Below are 18630 nucleotides of genomic sequence, written 5' to 3'. Positions count from 1 at the left end.
ATGTATGTATGTATGTATGGTATGTTATGTATGGTATGTATGTATGGTATGTATGTATGTATGTATGTATGCATGCATGTATGTATGTATGTATGTATGTATGTATGCATGTATGTATGTATGTATGCATGTACGCATGCATGTATGTATGTATGTATGCGTGTACGTATGTATGTATGTATGTATGCATGTATGTATGCGTGTATGTATGCGTGTATGTATGCATGCATGTATGTATGTATGCATGTATGTTATGTATGTAATGTATGTATGTATGTGTGTATGTAATGTATGTAATGTATGTATGTATGTATGTATGTATGTATGTTATGTATGTTATGTATGTATGTATGTATGTATGTATGTATGTATGTATGTATGTATGTATATACATATACATGTATATATATATACACATATACATGTATATGTATATATATATATATATATATATATATATATATATATATATATATATATATATATATATATATATATATATATATATATATATATATATATATATATATATATATATATATATATATATATATATATATATATATATATATATATATATATATATATATATATATATATATACATATATATATATATATATACATATACATGTATATATATATATATATATATATATATATATATATATATATATATATATATATATATATATATATATATATATATATATATACATATACATGTATATATATATATATATACATGTATATACATATACATGTATATATATATACATATACATACATATATACATACATACATATACTGTATATACACATACATACACACACACACATACACACATTATATATATATAATATATATATATATATATATATATATCACAAAAAAAATTATAGTACATAAAATTACAGTGACAGACCTTCAGGCTGAGGGCAGAAGGACTCTAAATCGCAGCATTCACTGGCCAAGGACTGCCCAAAAGGACGTTTGACTGACATATGACACAACCAATCATGCTGCATTCTTGGGATGAAACGGTATGGAAATTTCACATCACGATTATAGTGACCCAAATTATCAATATTATCACTTTACACAAATATCGATTTCGATCTTGATTCAGTATCAATTCATATGTATATATCCTACTGTACATATAAGGAAAAATAAGTTTGCCTTAGCACTATTTTAACACTATTTTAAACTTTTCTTGGGTTAAATTATGTTTGCTTGCATTCATTAATATTCACTTGTGTGTGCTTATATAAGTATCATTAAAAAAATTAGGATGCAAGTTAACGTTTTAAAATTCCACATTTAAAGAAATCTAATGTCTAAATATGTATTCAAATGCAAAACCTAAAAATAAGAAATACTTTTTTGAGCAACCAGATACATGTATATTTATTAAAGAGCCATTCAGGCACCTAGTGGGTAAACCATGGCATTACAAATGAAAATTATTATTTTTCCAGCCACATAATGACTCTAATTTGCCTCTTTGCTTTGGAATTCTCTATTTTATCCTTAAATTACTACACTTAAATTGTAATATAAATAAGAAAAATATTTTAATTCATTAAATGGTCATAATGGACCATAATTAATGCACAAATAGTAGGCCTATTTAATACCAAAAGATCTCCAAAATATTCAATAAATATCATTAAACTAAAATATAGAACAATTATTTAATTGAAAAATAGTTAAGGTGTATGGTCACATTTGACCACCAATGAGTATGAGTGTGACCAATTAGTAAGGAATTCCTGATGGCCAAATACAAGAAAAACATTAACATTGATGTTAATGTTAACAATGTTGCATCTCCATCACTCTCCATAATAAAATGATACTGTAAATATGGTTGACGTAATCAATGCACACTATGCTGTACTGTTTACCAAAAATTGCTGCAAATACCTGTATAGTGAAGCTGTCTATCCATTCAAATGCATTGACAGCACGGGTTTGAACCATGTGACCGCACGCGCCGCCGGGAGATGAGCATGTCGCAACTCTGTTTTTCAACGCCTCTGGCTTTAAACTGTTATGCCACATTAGCACCAAAACGCTATTTATTGTTTGAATTTCATATTAAAACTTAAAACAAGTTAAAAGCATAGACTTTGTCTATCTAAAAGCATAGATATTTTTTTCATATCTAGAGCATGTTTGGCCATTGGAGAGCGAGAGACGCGTGTGAGTGACAAAGAGACGGAGGGAGAGCAGGGAAAGGAAATGCAGCTGAACGAATACGTTGGGTGTTTTAAATAGCATTAAAAAAAAAGAATAACGACCAGCAATATGTGGCGGCCGGTGTTGATTCTGTGAATCACTGGCCTTCACACAGGGCGCCGGCATTACCGCTTCTCATTTACTTTGAATTGGTGACGTCATGCGTTGCCGAACTGAATTGTGGGCTCCGTCGCATTGCTTCACTCGCGTTGCAAGTGGTAAAAGTTGAAGATTTTTAAACTTTTCAAGCGCCAACGCAGGGGTCATCCAATCAGATCGCCCTATGCAAATACCCTAGAGCAGACACTAGCAAATTGCATTCATGCAACCCTAGAGCAGACGCGGCAAGTAATGTGATCGGCTGTTGTCACTATGACGGTAGCATCAGCACCAAGCTCCAGCCACGCCCTCTCCAACCGTGTGAATGCAGCATCAGTCGACGTGCAGCTATAAATAATTACTTCAAGAACATTGTACAAGTTTACTGGAACAATGGAGCCGCGAACTTCACATACTTTTGAAAATCCAGCGTTTAGTTCATCCTGGTAGGCGCTCATTGTCACAGTTGTAAACACACATTCGTCTTCCACTAGGGAGTTTGGCGTCACGGCCTTTGTTATGCCGCTCGTTTTGTGTCTTTTCAATGGGGGGTGAATTATACAAAATTTGGTGATTGCCAAGCAAACTGAGAGGAGAACAAACGCGTATATGCTCGCCAGCCGTCTGGCCAAAATCCCATAGTATTCAGGCGTCAGACGCAAGATATGAGACGTTAGACGTCACGGTCACGTGTCGGAGCTGCGCTCAAAGTGCGCGGTGGCGAAAGTATATTATTTACTTTGCATCTGAATAACGTACGTGTGGATAAACGCCTGGATAACGTACATGTGCACTAATGTCTGGATAATGTATGTGTGGATAAACGCAACATTCCAGCAGCTAAAAAAAGACCACTGTTGCATTACGGTCAAGACGAGTAGGATTCTCCTTTCAACCTGATATAAAAACATTTATCAAAGGAAGTGGGACAGGCTTGGTTTTTATGGGGGTGCTATGAAGTCATACATTATACTGCACTCACAGGCTGCATTCAAAACCACATTCTTCCTTACCATATAGCAGGTGAAAAAGAGTATGTGACGAAAGAAGTGTCCGAATTCACAGTACTCATAAAAGAGTAGGTAAGTACCCGGATGACCTACTACTTCCAGCCAGATTCTGAAGTGCGCATACAATGGACACTTTACTATCCCATGAGGTAGTGTTAATTTTGTCACCTATTTTTAATTTAGTCTTAGTCTTAGTCTTGTGCCAAATGTCCTTGTTAGTTTTAGTCATATTTAGTCATTCACATATATTTTTTTGTTAGTCAAGTTTTAGTCGACTAAAAGTCTCGTCATTTTAGTCTAGTTTTAGTCAAAAGACAACTCAAGGTATCTTAGTCAAGTTTTAGTCGACCAAAAGTCTAGTCATTTTAGTCTAGCTTTAGTCAAAGGAAAACTCACTATATTTTGTGGCAAAATAAGTTACATTAAAGCTGCGAGCAGCGATGACGGGCCCAAGCCGGTGGCATCAGTTTAACTGTGCACGGCAGGCAATAGGCATTTAAAATGGGAAAACATAAAAGGACTATGTCAAAGTCATCTGAATTCACCACATTAACTGCAGCAGTTGGTGCTGCTATGACCACAACAGCCACATCTATGAGATCAATTAAATTTATATGAATTTCATGTCAGATTATGTCAAAGGTCAAATTGGAATGAGTTCAGAATACCATTCGAATGCTGATGTTGTTTTATTCTAACACTTCTCTTCATGTGTTTTTGAGCTACCTTAGCTACTGTTTGTGCACCAATCTTATGCACCATAAAACATGCTTTCATTTCAATATGGGTGGTCCAATAAATTTTTTTTAATAAAAAATTTATAAATGGAGCCAAATCACAGAAACTGCAAAGATGATTCTAATATCAGTGTCAGGTAAGAGTAAGATGCGTGTCTACATTTTATGGAAGTTTATTATAAATAGCCACTTTTATAAAATCATGTGAAATTTATGTTTTAATACATTTATATTATATCAGTAAATAATTAATTTAAAGACATGTGCATCATACGTGATCTTGGCAAACACATCACATGTAGTTTTTATTTCAAGTGATAGTTATTTGCGATAGCCTATATGAAAGGGTTAAATTATGATCAAGAGAGAAAGTCTCACACACACACACACACACACACACACACACACACACACACACACACACACACACACACACACACACAATGATAGAGTGAGAGTGAGGGGGAGGGGAAGGACTGAGAGAAAGGCACACACACAAACTCACAGGGTGAGAGAGAGACCCCCCCCCCCACACACACACACAGATAGAGAGGGGGAAGGGGAAAGACAGGCAGATGGCATTCCATAGACTTAATGGTTTGTATACTGTACAAACTGTACATTCTATCCCCCTACACTACCCCTAAGCCTACATATCGCACACACACACCATAGCTGTCAACCCTCCCGTTTTTTCCGGGATTCTCACGTATTTTAGCTCTTTTCCCGCTGTCTTCCCGTTTTAGTATTTTCCCGTAAAATATTCCGTATTTTTACGTTCTGATTGTGTTAACTCAGAACACGCAACTATCTGGTTTAGTGCCAGAAGACGCGAATGAGAAGTCGCGCGCACTGTGAGAAAATTTTCCATGCACTCATTCGAGAGCGCGCACACGTCTCTCAGCGCGCAAATATTGAGTTCTCTTTCAAGTCTTGCTCTTGAACGGACAAACTCACGCAAAAAGTATGTCAACATGTCCATCTTGATGAGTATTCTAGCAGACATAGTCTGTATATGGCTTAAGTAAGCTTTATACAGTCCAGAAAAGACGACGCATATCCGAGGTCTTAAAGGGGCAGTAGCCTTTACTGCTGTCTGTTTAATGTCAAACAAAAGACAAGGGCATCACTCACTGCTCTTGATTGAATAACTTTTGTAAGTTTAATAGGATTAATCTTTAATTTATACAGTCATATATGCAATGTTATTTTACATTTGATCAATTTCTGTACCTGAAAACTAATGTTAGACGTACCTGAAAAACCTGAAAAGCATAGTTTATTTTATTAGTATCTTTGCTCAATAGTATTTATTTTTACTCTATGAAATTTAGGCCTATTCTTTATTTACTTTAGTATTTACTCTATGAAACATTAACAGGGTTCCTACACAATTTTCATTTCAAAATTCCATACTTTTCCAGACTCAAATTTCCAGACTTCCCTACAGATTCTTCCTACCATATTTAACTTGTTCTGATAAATTATTTTAAAATTCAACTGCTAACAAGTATGTTACATTCTAAAGATTTAGTATTGGCGTTTTTGCCTTTTATTAGGATAGGAAAGTAGCTAGACAGGAAGTAAGGTGGGAGAGAGGGGGGGGCGGGATTTGGAAAAGTCCATGAGGCAGGACTCGAACTCAGGTCTCCCGAAGCACAACAGCTCTACATGGCGACGCATTTACCCACAATGCTATCGGCGCAGACAAGTTGTCATAATAGATCACTTAACAAAACACAATCTAATCTTAATGATTGCGTGCTCCCTCGAAATTTTGCTTATTTGATTGTGACGTGGATGCACATGCTCATTCAACGGCCAAACGAAGTTTTGCAAAATGGAAATACACAACTTTAATTTGTAACGCTGAGAAAATATAAAATATAACAGTAACGTTAAAAAGAAACAACACTCACGCCAAGTCACGCGAAAACGCAATTTTACTCTGTGAACGCACCTGATAAGAGTGATAAATTGACCGATGTGACTACAGCTGCAGCTCCAAATACTCCATATTCCCTCTAGAAATGGCCTTTATCTTCTCACCAACACTATATTCACATAATTATCTGGGCCATTAACATTTTGAGACTGTGTGGTGGATGCTGTGATGAGACGACTATGCTTTTGGCCTAGCATATGGCTTACAATTGCCGCCTAACCCCATGTTGGAGATGTCAAATGATTTGACACAAAGTTTGCAAAAAGCTTTCTTTGTAAATTTTAAATCTTTGGCTAACCAGGTTTTATATTTAGGATTGGCAAGCCAGCCCTCGGAAAACTTGTATTTTCCCATTTTGTTTGCCGTGAAGTCCACACTCAAATGTAAAAATCAAGGACAACGTTCCAGGTGTTTTTAGTAGGGGTGTAACGATTCATCTACTACATCGATGTATCGATTTATATTCCTATGATCTAACTACATCGATCTGTGTTCGGCAAGTTGGCCTTCCGGACAACATATATGGATCTAACATTGTTTTAAAAGGTAATCAATCGATTGTATCGATAATAGGAAATAACGCATTGGATTTAAGCACGTCAGACTTTATATGGATGTTTTTTCTTAGCACTTTTAATGATAAAGGCGTTAAACGTTACTCGATTCAGTCTACCTATCTGTGACATCATTGCCACGCACCAGCAGCAGCGCTAAAAAAACAAAACATAGCATGGCGGATGGCAGAGGAGAGCCAATGAGCGAGAAATTATCAATCCACCAGGAGAAAGAGCTACCTGTACTTTCAACCCTTGCTAAATGTTACCTGTGCATTCCTGACACCAGTGTGCCAGCAGAGCGAGTTTTTAGTACTGCTGGCGACATAGTGAACACACAGAGAAGTGTTCTGCGGTCAGATCATGTTGATCAGTTGATATTTTTGAAAAAAAAAAGTCATTAAAGAGTAGTTGGTTACATTTTATCTTTTGTTAAATATTGTTTGTTTATTAAACTGAGAGTAGTAGCAGGTTCAGCCAGTTTATTCAACCTGAAGAGAAGTTAGTTGCACTTTATTTTGATATTAATACTGTATTTATATTTTAATGTTGAAACACAACAGCAAAAGTAGCTGGTAAACCTACTATTAATTAAACCTGAAGAGAAATTAGTTGCACTTTATTTTTGATATTAATATTGTAATATTTTTATGTTGGAAAACAAAAGCAGAAGTAGCAGGTTAACCTACTGTTGAAATGTTGGTTGCACTTACTGTGCTTTTATTGAAAATGTATTGAATATTGAAAATGAGAGCAGAAAAGGTTAACTTCCTGTTAATTCAACCTAAATTGTTGGTTGCACTTTATTCAAATAAAATTTGAATGCCTTTGCCATTAATTGTTGTTTACTTGTTTGTTTATATCCATAATTAATTTATACCTGATTCCCTTACAAGAAACAACAGGAATCTTGGAAACTTCACCTGCACTGACCAGTATCCAGATATTTATTTCAGTCACACAATTTTTGGCTAAAAAGTTACTGAATCGATTTCAAGTCACTGAATCGTTTCAGATCGTATCGTTCTAAATTAACCAATATCGTCCTTGAATCGTATCGACAACCTCAAATCGTGATACGAATCGAATCGTTGTTAAAACGAATCGTTACACCCCTAGTTTTTAGTCAAGCAGTTTAAGGTAGGGGCGCTGTGATGGCAACTGCCGCCTAACAACGTAACAACCAATCACTGCAGACCTAAACTCCAGCAGATCAAGTGTAAAAACGATCGGCAGCGCTGGCAGACTGATCCAAACGCCATGAAAAAAAAAAGATTGTATATATTTATTACATACATTTAGAAATTCTTAATTTTATATTAAGAAAACGAAATAGGGACAATAGTCTGGAAACATAAATATTTTTCCATACTCTGATTAATTTTTTCCATACTTTTCCAGACCTGAAAATTACTCAAATCAAATTCCATACTTTTCCATACTTTTCCAAACCCCGTAGGAACCCTGCATTAATGACGTTACATTACAGTATAACTGAAAGCTCCCAATTTCAACATTTATTAGGCTTTAAAAAACAACTTTTAATTTAAGTGAACTTAAAAAAATCTTTACATAAACCCAAAATAATAAATGTTATATTTACCCATGGCCTTCCCTGTTATACAGAAATGTAATAGTTATCAAACCTTCCTTAACTGCATAAATAATAAATTAAATATAGATGAATCATCATTAAAGCTACAATTTTCTCTGTTCCCGTTGTTCTTTGATGAACATTAATGACAGGCATCATCAGTGCTCCTGTCACTTTAAGAACAACCGCGGATCTCACGCGCGGTCCCGCGCATCTCATTTCCTCACAACTCTTTAAAGTTCATTTAAGACGTTATTTAACTAATTTAAGACTCTAATATGAGAATACTCAAAATCCTCTGTGTTATTGGTTGTTCAAGAGCAAAAGAGAACTTGATGTGAGCAGGAAACTAACGCGAGTCTATCTATGCATCGAGTGTGTGTGTGTGTGTGTGTGTGTGTGTGTGTGTGTGTGTGTGTGTGTGTGTGTGTGTCCCTTGATTAGCTGACATGAGACGCATCCACACAGACAGGACACTGACACACACACATACACACACACACACACACAGACAGGACACACACACACACACACACACACACACACACACACACACAGACAGGACACTGACACACACACACACACACACACACACACACACACACAGGACACTGGCATACAGCGCGCTCTCGTGTCTTGTCGCGCTTGGAAGCATTTACATGGAGCGTGATCATGTAACGCTAAGCAAAAATGGATATAAAAACGGACGCTGTTATTTGCGTTAAATATTTTTAATGCGTTAAGCTTCCGTTTCACGTTGACCGAGTTTGGTGGAGATTGAATAAATCACCTACGAGGAGAACGTAAAAACTCAGACCCTGAATTATACAAATATTCACGTTCAAACAAACTTTCTGTGAAAAAAAGACACTTATAAACAGACACTTGTAGAAAATAATGTGAATTTAAAAAAAAAAAAAAAAATTTGAAAATGTATTCAAATTTACCTCCGGAGGATGCAGCCTTTCGATATGAGACACAGCTATAGACAAACGTTATTAATGTGGCTATAATTATGGATGCTTGAACAAATTATGAATAATTTTTCATAAGTATACAGTGTCATAACTACATCTCTGACGTTATAACAAACCAAACAGTTTGAAAATCGATAGAAAATTGAGCAAGTTATGGTTATTTAAAAAGTGCAAGCACCCATGAAGACAATGTTACGAGTGAGCGAGCTGCCTGTGACAAGATGGCCGCCAGGTGCGGACGTCGACCTCCATTGGCCAACAGTGCGGCCGAGACATCATCTAGCCTTTATTATGGATATCTATGATCATGACAGCTCCACCTGTGTGCTCCTGATATTGTTCAATGTTGTGCGTTCATGCAACGAATGTGAGTAATCACATGAATATTGTTTAGTTAACACTTTGTAGCTGTTATTGTGAATGTCAGATGTTTGGTGAATTATTTAGATATCGCGGACAGCCGCTAATCCGGTTAGCCGTTAGTATGATCACGTTGAGTTAACATGTGCTGTTGTTATTATAGGCGGCGTCACGCAATATATTGGTGTTTATCTTATTATATAATGTGTATTTCACAGCAAACAGTTGAGTATTCATGTGTGATGACTGTTTAAGCATTTATTGATGCTTTGTGAGGTATTTTGTAGTGAACATGTACAGATCTGTTGTATTCATATTGTTTTTATTGACCACAACATAACTTTCCATAACTTCATACCATCCTAATATTGTAAATGGATGTCACTGACTGCCTGACAAATGCTATTAAAGAGAAGTTTGAAGAGGATTTCCTTCTCCTGTGCCTGATTCTCTTACCGGAATCACTGTCCATAATTGTCCATCTGCAGAACTGCACATTAACTAAGGTTGCTGGAGGTGATACCCCGCAACAGTGTGTGTGTGTGCTTATGTGATTTATGAGGACACAAATGTGTATACTGACATGGGTATTACACTGGTATTACAACATACACGTGGTTTATGAGGACATTTCATGTGTCCACATAATAAAAATAGCTTTAAAAACATACTAAACAATGTTTTATTAAAAATTTAAAAATGCAGAATGTTTTCTGTGATGGGTAGGTTGAGGGGTAGTGTGTGTGTGTGTGTGTGTGTGTGTGAGCACGTGCGCTGATCTGTTGGTGTGTGTGTGTGTGTGTTTGTGTGTGTGAGCACGTGCGCTGATCTCAAGGAATCAAGGAGCTTTATTGCCAAGTACATTTTTACACATACACGGAATTTGTTTTGGTGTTGTGCGAGTCACACCGAGTCGATCTGTTGGTGTGTGTGTGTGTGTGTGTGTGTGTGAGCACGTGCGCTGATCTGTTGGTGTGTGTGTGTGTGTGTGTGTGTGAGAGAGAGGGTGTGTTTTAAATGTAATTACAAAGCAGTTATTTGGTTTTGTTTAACTCTGAAACATTTTTCGAGTTAGTAGTTGTGTTGTGGTAGAAATAGCTACGGGTAGCACCAGATGATTGCCGAGTGCAACCATTCTACGTCATCGACACAGAACGCAAACAAAATGGCGCCGCCCATTGTCCAAATATTTAATGGATTTTTTAAATAACGTGGATCTTTCATGGGTTTTCTATGTTTCAGGAAGAGACATCATTTATGTTATATTAAGCCATACAGGTCTTAACACCAGGGAATCCCTTTAAAGGAGAGAATTAGAGAAAACAAAGGCCTAGATGGGCCAGAAGTCTCTGCTTTAACTCTGAGTGTACAGAATGTGGGCTGCAGCTCAGCTCAGAATGTCCAAGAATGCATCACTGTGACATCACAGCTCTATCTCTATAACACTCGCTCTGCTCGTCTCCGCATTACTCGCTACTGCTTTAACAAATTCTACAGTCCGTTTGCTGTTCTGCTTTAAACAACTGTTGTCCAGGAAATTTAGCCGTCTCTTAAAGTGAAAGCCATGCTTTTCACGATTAGTATGATGCTGTTGCGTTACTGCTTCAAACACCCTAAGGTAATGCAGTCGGAAGGCACCAATTCTGCTAAACATCAAGGTAAGCAAGCACATTGTCATTGTACCATCTGAGCATGTATTCAAGTAAATTCTTATTTATGCAGGAAATTATCTCCATCAAATGTGCTTTGTGTGCGCAATTGAAAAGTTTTGTTGTATTTGCTGCTCTAGGCCTTGAAGCCCTTCCTGATGAGGAGGAAGATTTGTTTTGGGCGAGCCCAGCTTTGAGAGGTGATACACTTCATCTGTAGACAGTGTGAACACATGAATACACATATATCAGTGTGAACACATGAATACACATATATCAGTGTGCAATGGTCTGATCAGCTTGACATTACAGGAGATATACAGTGCACGTTCACTCTCTGACAGCAGAGGGCGCTGACGGAACAGCAGAAATGCAGCCGTTTCCACGGTAACCCTCATAAACAAAACGATACGGTGAAAAGACTTAAGGCTATTCATTTTCAAACTTAAACATTTTATATTTTAATCTTGACTAAAGTAAATGCCCTAGATATTGTTTGAATATGTTCTAACTGTTGTTCAGTTACACACTTTACAATAAGGCTCCATTATTTAACATTAGTTCATTCATTAACAAACTGACAATGAGAAATACTTCTAAAGCAGTGGTCGCCAACCCGTCGATCGCGATCGACTGGTCGATCTTTATCACTGTCCCGGTAGCTCCCGATAACCGAAAAATAATTAACAACATGTAACAAGTAGAATTATGTACTGCTCCTTTAATGCAGAAGGCAGTCCGTGCCGTGGACGGAGCGCGTGCTGTGAACGTCGCATGTATGCGTGTAATATTTCTGTTTCTCTCACTGTTTATTTTTTGTCCAGTAACACAGTTGTTAGTGAAGTGTTTTGCAAACTGCCCCATGTGGGCGTGGGATCGACGACGCTGATAATAAACCCCTGTGAAATATCAGATACGTGAGTTTTGCTTTCACTTGACTAACGTTACAACCATTCAGGCCAGCTATCCGGCCTCTCTGTGTAAAGTCGTACAAACACATTATCAAGGCACGAAATCGCTCCTAATGCTCCCAAAATGTATTATCTGCAACCTCAATTCACACAGCAACAAATTGACCGATGCTATAGTTATGACAGCGCTACTGCAGCTGAATATCTCTTCAGCAAACTGCCGCAAAGGAAAGTAAAAGTTGCAGACGCTCATACACAATCACTATCATTAAAAGTAAAGTAACTAAATGATCAGTGCTTATGCCACTCTCTCTCCTATTGCAGTCCTTGATTTGAAATTAGCTGTTTTGATCAATACAATGCAGCTCATATTTGTTGATTTCGGTGACGTGAACTCCATTAAAAATGCATATAACGTGGGAATTGAAGACACCACATTTATGTGACCAAGTGTAAATGGAATCGTTCTGATAAATCAGATATCTGATCTGTAAAAACACGAAGTGGACCAGGTATAAATAGTCCCAGCAAGATAACTGTTCGGGATGCTTGAAATATAGGAAGAAAAATATAAATATTGAATTGGGGAGGGGAGGGGAGGGGAGGGGGGTTAAATTAATGTATCTCTGAACGAAACTGTCTCAGTTTTGATGGAATTTTACAGCGGTACCCAAAGAAACGCTTCTTTTCCATAAGCACCATCTACTGTCAAAAAGTGAATTAGCATTTTTATTCAGTCCGTCTGTTTTTGTTTTGTGCAGGTGTGTCTTATGTATCAATTTCACAAAGCTAAAGCTGAATAAAGTCTTGAAATTATGCAATCTAATTTAAATAAAAAAACACTGCTCATGCTACATGTGTGTACCTTTGTTTGGGTAGTGATTAAAATGCAGTGGTTGCCTCACATTTCAAATGGCTATTATTTTCAAATGCCTCACATTTCAAATGGCTATTATAGAAAAATCTATAAGTAGATCTTGCCTTTCATCAAGGCTGAGGTCAGGGATCTTTGGCTTGAAAAGGTTGGTGACCACTGTTCTAAAGCATGTATTAATCTTAGTTAAATGTACATTTCAGCATTTAACAACGCGTTATTAAAATCAAAAGTTGTAACTGTATTATTTAATGGACCTGAGCTAACACTAACTAACAGTTGCTTTTTTAAACTAACATTATCAAAGAAGAATAACTTCTGTAAAAATGTAGCTATTCATTCTTTGTTAATGTTAATGCATTAACTGGTGAGACATTATTGTAAAGTGTTACCTATTGTTCTTTATAATACTTTTGCACTTCTGTTTTAAATATTTGTTTACTTTATACATTTTTGTGTATTGCTTTATTGTATTTAAATGTTTGGTTCTTTTTGTTATAAGAAAGTTATTAAACCTGTTATAGTATGACAACACTTTTTTTTGCAACTTATTTCAATATCGTGATAATACCGTATACCGTGATAAAAGCTTCAGCAATTAATCTATAATAATATAATTAAAATATATATATTAGTCGGTGTGTGAATGGGTGAATGTGAGGTAGGCATGTGCCGGTATCAAATTTTCATGTTGCGATTAATTGCTGAAGCTTTTATCACGGTATACGGTATTATCACGATATTGAAATAATGATGCACTTATGTAATAATTGAAAGGCTATTATATATATATATATATAGCCTTTCAATTATTACATAAGTGCATCATTTCCATATAGGAAACTAATGCTTATATTTTTCAATATACTGCAATGTATGCAATATGCATTGACATTGTATGGCTATATATTAACACATAAAAAAAATATTGAGAAATTAAAGGGTTAGTTCACCCAAAAATGAAAATAATGTCATTTATTACTCACCCTCATGCCGTTCCACACCCGTAAGACCTCCGTTCATCTTCAGAACACAAATGAAGATATTTTTTGTTGAAATCTGAAGGCTCAGTGAGGCCTGCATAGGGAGCAAAGCAATTTATGCTCATGATCCATCAATGTAAAACATATTTAAATCAGTCCATGTGAGTACAGTGTGTATATAAACACACATACAGTGTTTGGGTGTGTAACTAGCTAAACGTAACAGCGTTATGTAATTGAATTACAAAATAAACAACTGTAAACTGTTACAGTTACAAAGAAAAAAATATGTCATTAAATTACAGTTACTTGTGAAAATGTTAATGGTTACAAAAGGGGGTTACATCTGAATTATATATTTCTATATGTATGTGTATATACTGCATGAGTAAATATATGTTCAATATATTTTGCAGTGTCTTATTACATGCACATCTATGAAGTATTTATGAAGTGAATTACTGAATATAAAATTACATACATTGATATATTAGTAAATATATTGTCACATATTTTTCAATATATGAAAAGCAGTAATTCCTCATGTATTATTAAATATTTTAATATATTTATCCTGTATATTTTCAATATAACTTACTGTTAAATAATTTTATATATTTATCATTCATATTCATATATATATATGGGGTGTGTAACTAATATATATATATATATATATATATATATATTATATATATATAAGGAAATATATTTTCTTATAAGGGTGCGTAAGGGTGTACCCATTTTTATTTATTTTACTTGCTAATTAATATACTAAAGCAAAATCTAACTGATTTGCAGGAGTTGTATTTAACACAACCCAGCATAAATTTTTTTTTTTCCCACAGTGTAGGACATATATGATTGAAAATATGTTAATATTGAACAATTTGTATATGTTTTTTTGCAGCATATATGATCCTTACAATTTTCTGTTGAAACATAAGAATCTGGTGTTGCGTCCCAATTCGCCTACTTATACTACGTCCTAAAAGTATGTACTCTTTTTGTGAAGAAAAAGTACATACTTTTGAGTGTGTAGCAGAAGAGTATGCAAGCTTTGGGACATACTTTAATGCAGAGACTTTCATCATGTGTTTGCAAAGTTAATGGCCAAATGTATCATTACAAAAGTTCTCAATGCTGCTGCAGGTGAAATATAATGTTGCTAACATTGAATAAATATCTTTTTGTCAGGTTAAATACTGATAATTGCTCACTCAAACCCCTTTATCTTATCCTCTCTACTTAACCGTCAGACTCACGTAACCGTCATGTTTGTAACACTTTTTATCCGCGTTTTTAGTTCTAATCGAATCCTCGTCCATCTTGCAATGGGTTGTGGGCAATATAAGCCGTTAGAGTGCGCATTGATCTGCACTTCGGACTCTGACCGGAAATAGTAGACCATCCGGGAATCTTTGGAATACTCTTTTCAACATACTACGATTTGGGACATACTAATTCTTTTTTCGAATACTATTTAGTATGGATAATATGCGAATTGGGACGCAGCGACAGATGTTTTTAGCAAAATCTTTTTATAATTTTTTTCCTCCACACTCATCTTGCGGTCAATGACTGTTGCGCTGGTATCAGCACCACCTGCTGGACTGGAGTTACAGCCTTTACAGCAAATTTACAAAGAGGATTTAAAGATAGCTGAATTACTTTTCCCAACAGTGCAATAAAAAAATATGAACATCTTTAATCATCACAGTTAGCCTGGTTAAAACCAGACCATTCTCAGTAGTAACTGAGTTATGGTCTGGCAAAGCTTCATAGACAAATCATTTCCAAAGGGGCGTCACCAACGGGCGTCGCTCAAATGCCTCTCGGCGCAATTGGATAGACCTAAAACCAATCAGAGCGATGAGGGAGATGACGTATGCAGAGCGACGGAGAAACATCTGAGACTCTGGCCGTTTCTCAATATGTGTTCTTGTCTGTACCACTGTCTATGGTCTGTGCTTGTGTTCTCAAATAGGAAATGTCACCAGTTTCCATTTCAGAAATTTGGTCACCTTACCTAAACCACATATTAATGTTTAATTATTTTTAAAATGTAAACGAAAAGAGGCAGGGTGTTTTATACTTTGTTTTATTATAAATATATAAGATAATGAATGTAGGCCTAATTACGCGTTGCCTGAACCACATGTGTGTGGCTAATATGTTTAAGTTTTTTTTTTTAATGAAATGAGGCAGTGGTGTTTTATGACATATTTTGTACGCGAACTTCTAACTTGCGTCCGTGACTTACCAAGTTTGACTCCGGAGAATGAACTCCCGATGATGGTAATAGTTTTTATTTTAAACATATTATAGCCACACAAATGTAGTGAAGGCAATGCATATTATCTTCAATGCATGTATATAACAAAACGAAATATTTAAAAAACCCGGCCTCTTTTCGTTTACATTAAAAAATAAAAACATGTAATATCATGTGTTCATAATATAGCCTATGATTATCACTGTAATACAATGAGATATGATATAAAACAAAACCCAGTCTCTTTTTGTTAAATGTTAGTTTAATGCGTGATCAATATCCATTTTAAAAGTATAAGTAAAAGGTATAAGAAGCTATACAATACATAAAGCAATTCAGTCAAAGAAAGTCAGCGCTAGGAGACTACAACAGTAAAGTTTAATAGCTTACAAATATAAAGTTATGAAACTTCACTTTACCCTCAGACAAAACGATCTGTCAGGGAACAAATTATAGAATAATGAGAGCAAAGATCAGCCGTTAGATCTACACAAGGCGAATCATATCTTCACATCAGAGCCAGCTGCAGACGGCAGAAGGACTGGCCGAGGAAAGGCGCCTCTCGGTGGGGTTGAGCAATTGAGCACCGCTGGACAAATTTTCAAAAAGGCGCTCTCTTCATAAATAAACCACAGATTTTGGCTTTAAAAACAACTACATTCTCGCCTGAAAGGACTTAAAACTATACTTTGTGAAGCATTAACACTACCAGGGCTCTCGCTAAGACAAGCAAGCTGGTATATCAGACTTTTGCCGAATCCAGTCGGTAAGACAGCGATAACATCTTTTTTAGATATGAAGGCTTCTTGTGTTGTTCTTTGCTCTGGTTTTAACGGAATGGAAAAGTTTAAATCGCTTAAAACAGCCGCGATAGCTGATAGTGATGTTCCACTGCTGCATCCATCTTTGTAGTCAGTGTACAGAATCTGCTTCACTGTCGCTGCGCTGTCGTCATCGTGTAAAGCCCGCCTCAACGTTTCTGATTGGTGCCTCGATTTCTGGGGCTTAGAAATGGAATGGGCTCTTTGCCAGACTACTTGCAGAGCAAATCTAAATTTGCCGGAAGTTGTCTGGGTTTTCCCAGGCTACATCACAGTAACCATTATACTGATAAAAAATTAAGTAAATTTAAGAGTATAATAGTTTCTGCTTTCTTCTTTTGCTACAGATTCTGAGCCTGACTTTCGGATTGACGCTGGCCCTCAGGTTGACGACACTGCCTCCGAGATTGATGCTGCCTCTCAGGATGAAGCTGCTGCCTCTCAGGTTGACGACGCTGCCTCTCAGGTTGACGACGCTGCCTCTCTGGTTGACGACGCTGCCTCTCTGGTTGACGACGCTGCCTCTCTGGTTGACGCTGCCTCTCTGGTTGACGCTGCCTCTCTGGTTGAGGACGCTGCCTCTCTGGTTACCGACGCTGCCTCTCTGGTTGACGACGCTGCCTCTCTGGTTACCGACACTGCCTCTCAGGTTGATGCCACCTCTCAGGTTGATGCCACCTCTCAGGTTGATGCCACCTCTCCGGTTGACAAAGCCACCTCTCTGGCTGAAGCTGCTGCCTCTCTGGCTGAAGCTGCCTCTCAGGTTGACGCCGCCTCTCTGGTTGACAACTCCACCTCTCTGGCTGAAGCTGCTGCCTCTCTGGCTGAAGCTGCCCACTCTCTGGTTGAAGCTGCCGCTCAGGGTGACGCTATCTCTCTATTTAACACTGCCCACTCTCTGGCTGAAGCTGCTGCGTCTCTGGTTGAAGCTGCCCACTCTCTGGTTGAAGCTGCCGCTCAGGGTGATGATGCCTCTCTATTTAACGCTACTGGCTCGCTGGTTGACGCTGCCGGCTCTCTGGTTGACGCTCGCGGCTCTCTGGTTCACGCTGCCGGCTCTCTGGTTCATGCTGTCGGCTCTCTGGTTCACGCTGCCTCTCAGGTTGACGACGCTGCCTCTCAGGTTGACGACGCTGCCTCTCTGGTTGAAGTTGCCTCTCAGGTTGAAGACGCTGGCTCTCAGGTTGACGCCACCTCTCTGGTTGACAACGCCACCTCTCTGGCTGAAGCTGGCCACTCTCTGGTTGAAGCTGTCACTCAGGGTGACCCTGCCTCTCTCTCTATTTAACGCTGCCGGCTCTCTGGTTGACGACGCTGCCTCTCTGGTTGGCCTACATTGATTATCTTATATATTTATAATAAAACAAAGTATAAAACACCCTGCCTCTTTTTGTTAACATTTTAAAAATAATATAATAAACATTAATATGTGGTCTAGGTAAGGTGACCAGATTTCTGAAATGGAAACCGAGGACATTTCCTATTTGAGAACACAAGTACAGAAAAGAACGCAGAGAAACGGCCAGAGTCTCAGATGTTTCTCCGTCGCTCTGCATACGTCATCTCCCTCATGAACAAGTATTTGACACACTGCCGA

The 18630-nt window shown here is 37.1% G+C and overlaps 1 protein-coding gene across 1 annotated transcript; it reads left to right on the top strand.

The window, feature by feature from the left end:
- Positions 1 to 11920: 11920 nt before the first annotated feature.
- LOC307135997 (uncharacterized protein) lies at positions 11921 to 18390 on the top strand. The gene is made up of 2 exons (XM_079832742.1): positions 11921 to 12086; positions 17381 to 18390. The coding sequence occupies exon 2, from the start codon at positions 17444 to 17446 to the stop codon at positions 18371 to 18373; it is 930 nt and encodes a 309-aa protein (XP_079688868.1). The 5' UTR covers positions 11921 to 12086; positions 17381 to 17443; the 3' UTR covers positions 18374 to 18390.
- Positions 18391 to 18630: the final 240 nt, after the last annotated feature.

Source organism: Gobio gobio (genome assembly GCF_949357685.1).
Source record: "Gobio gobio genome assembly, chromosome: 13".
NCBI lineage: Eukaryota > Metazoa > Chordata > Actinopteri > Cypriniformes > Gobionidae > Gobio > Gobio gobio.
This window is presented reverse-complemented; position numbering and strand designations above follow the sequence as displayed.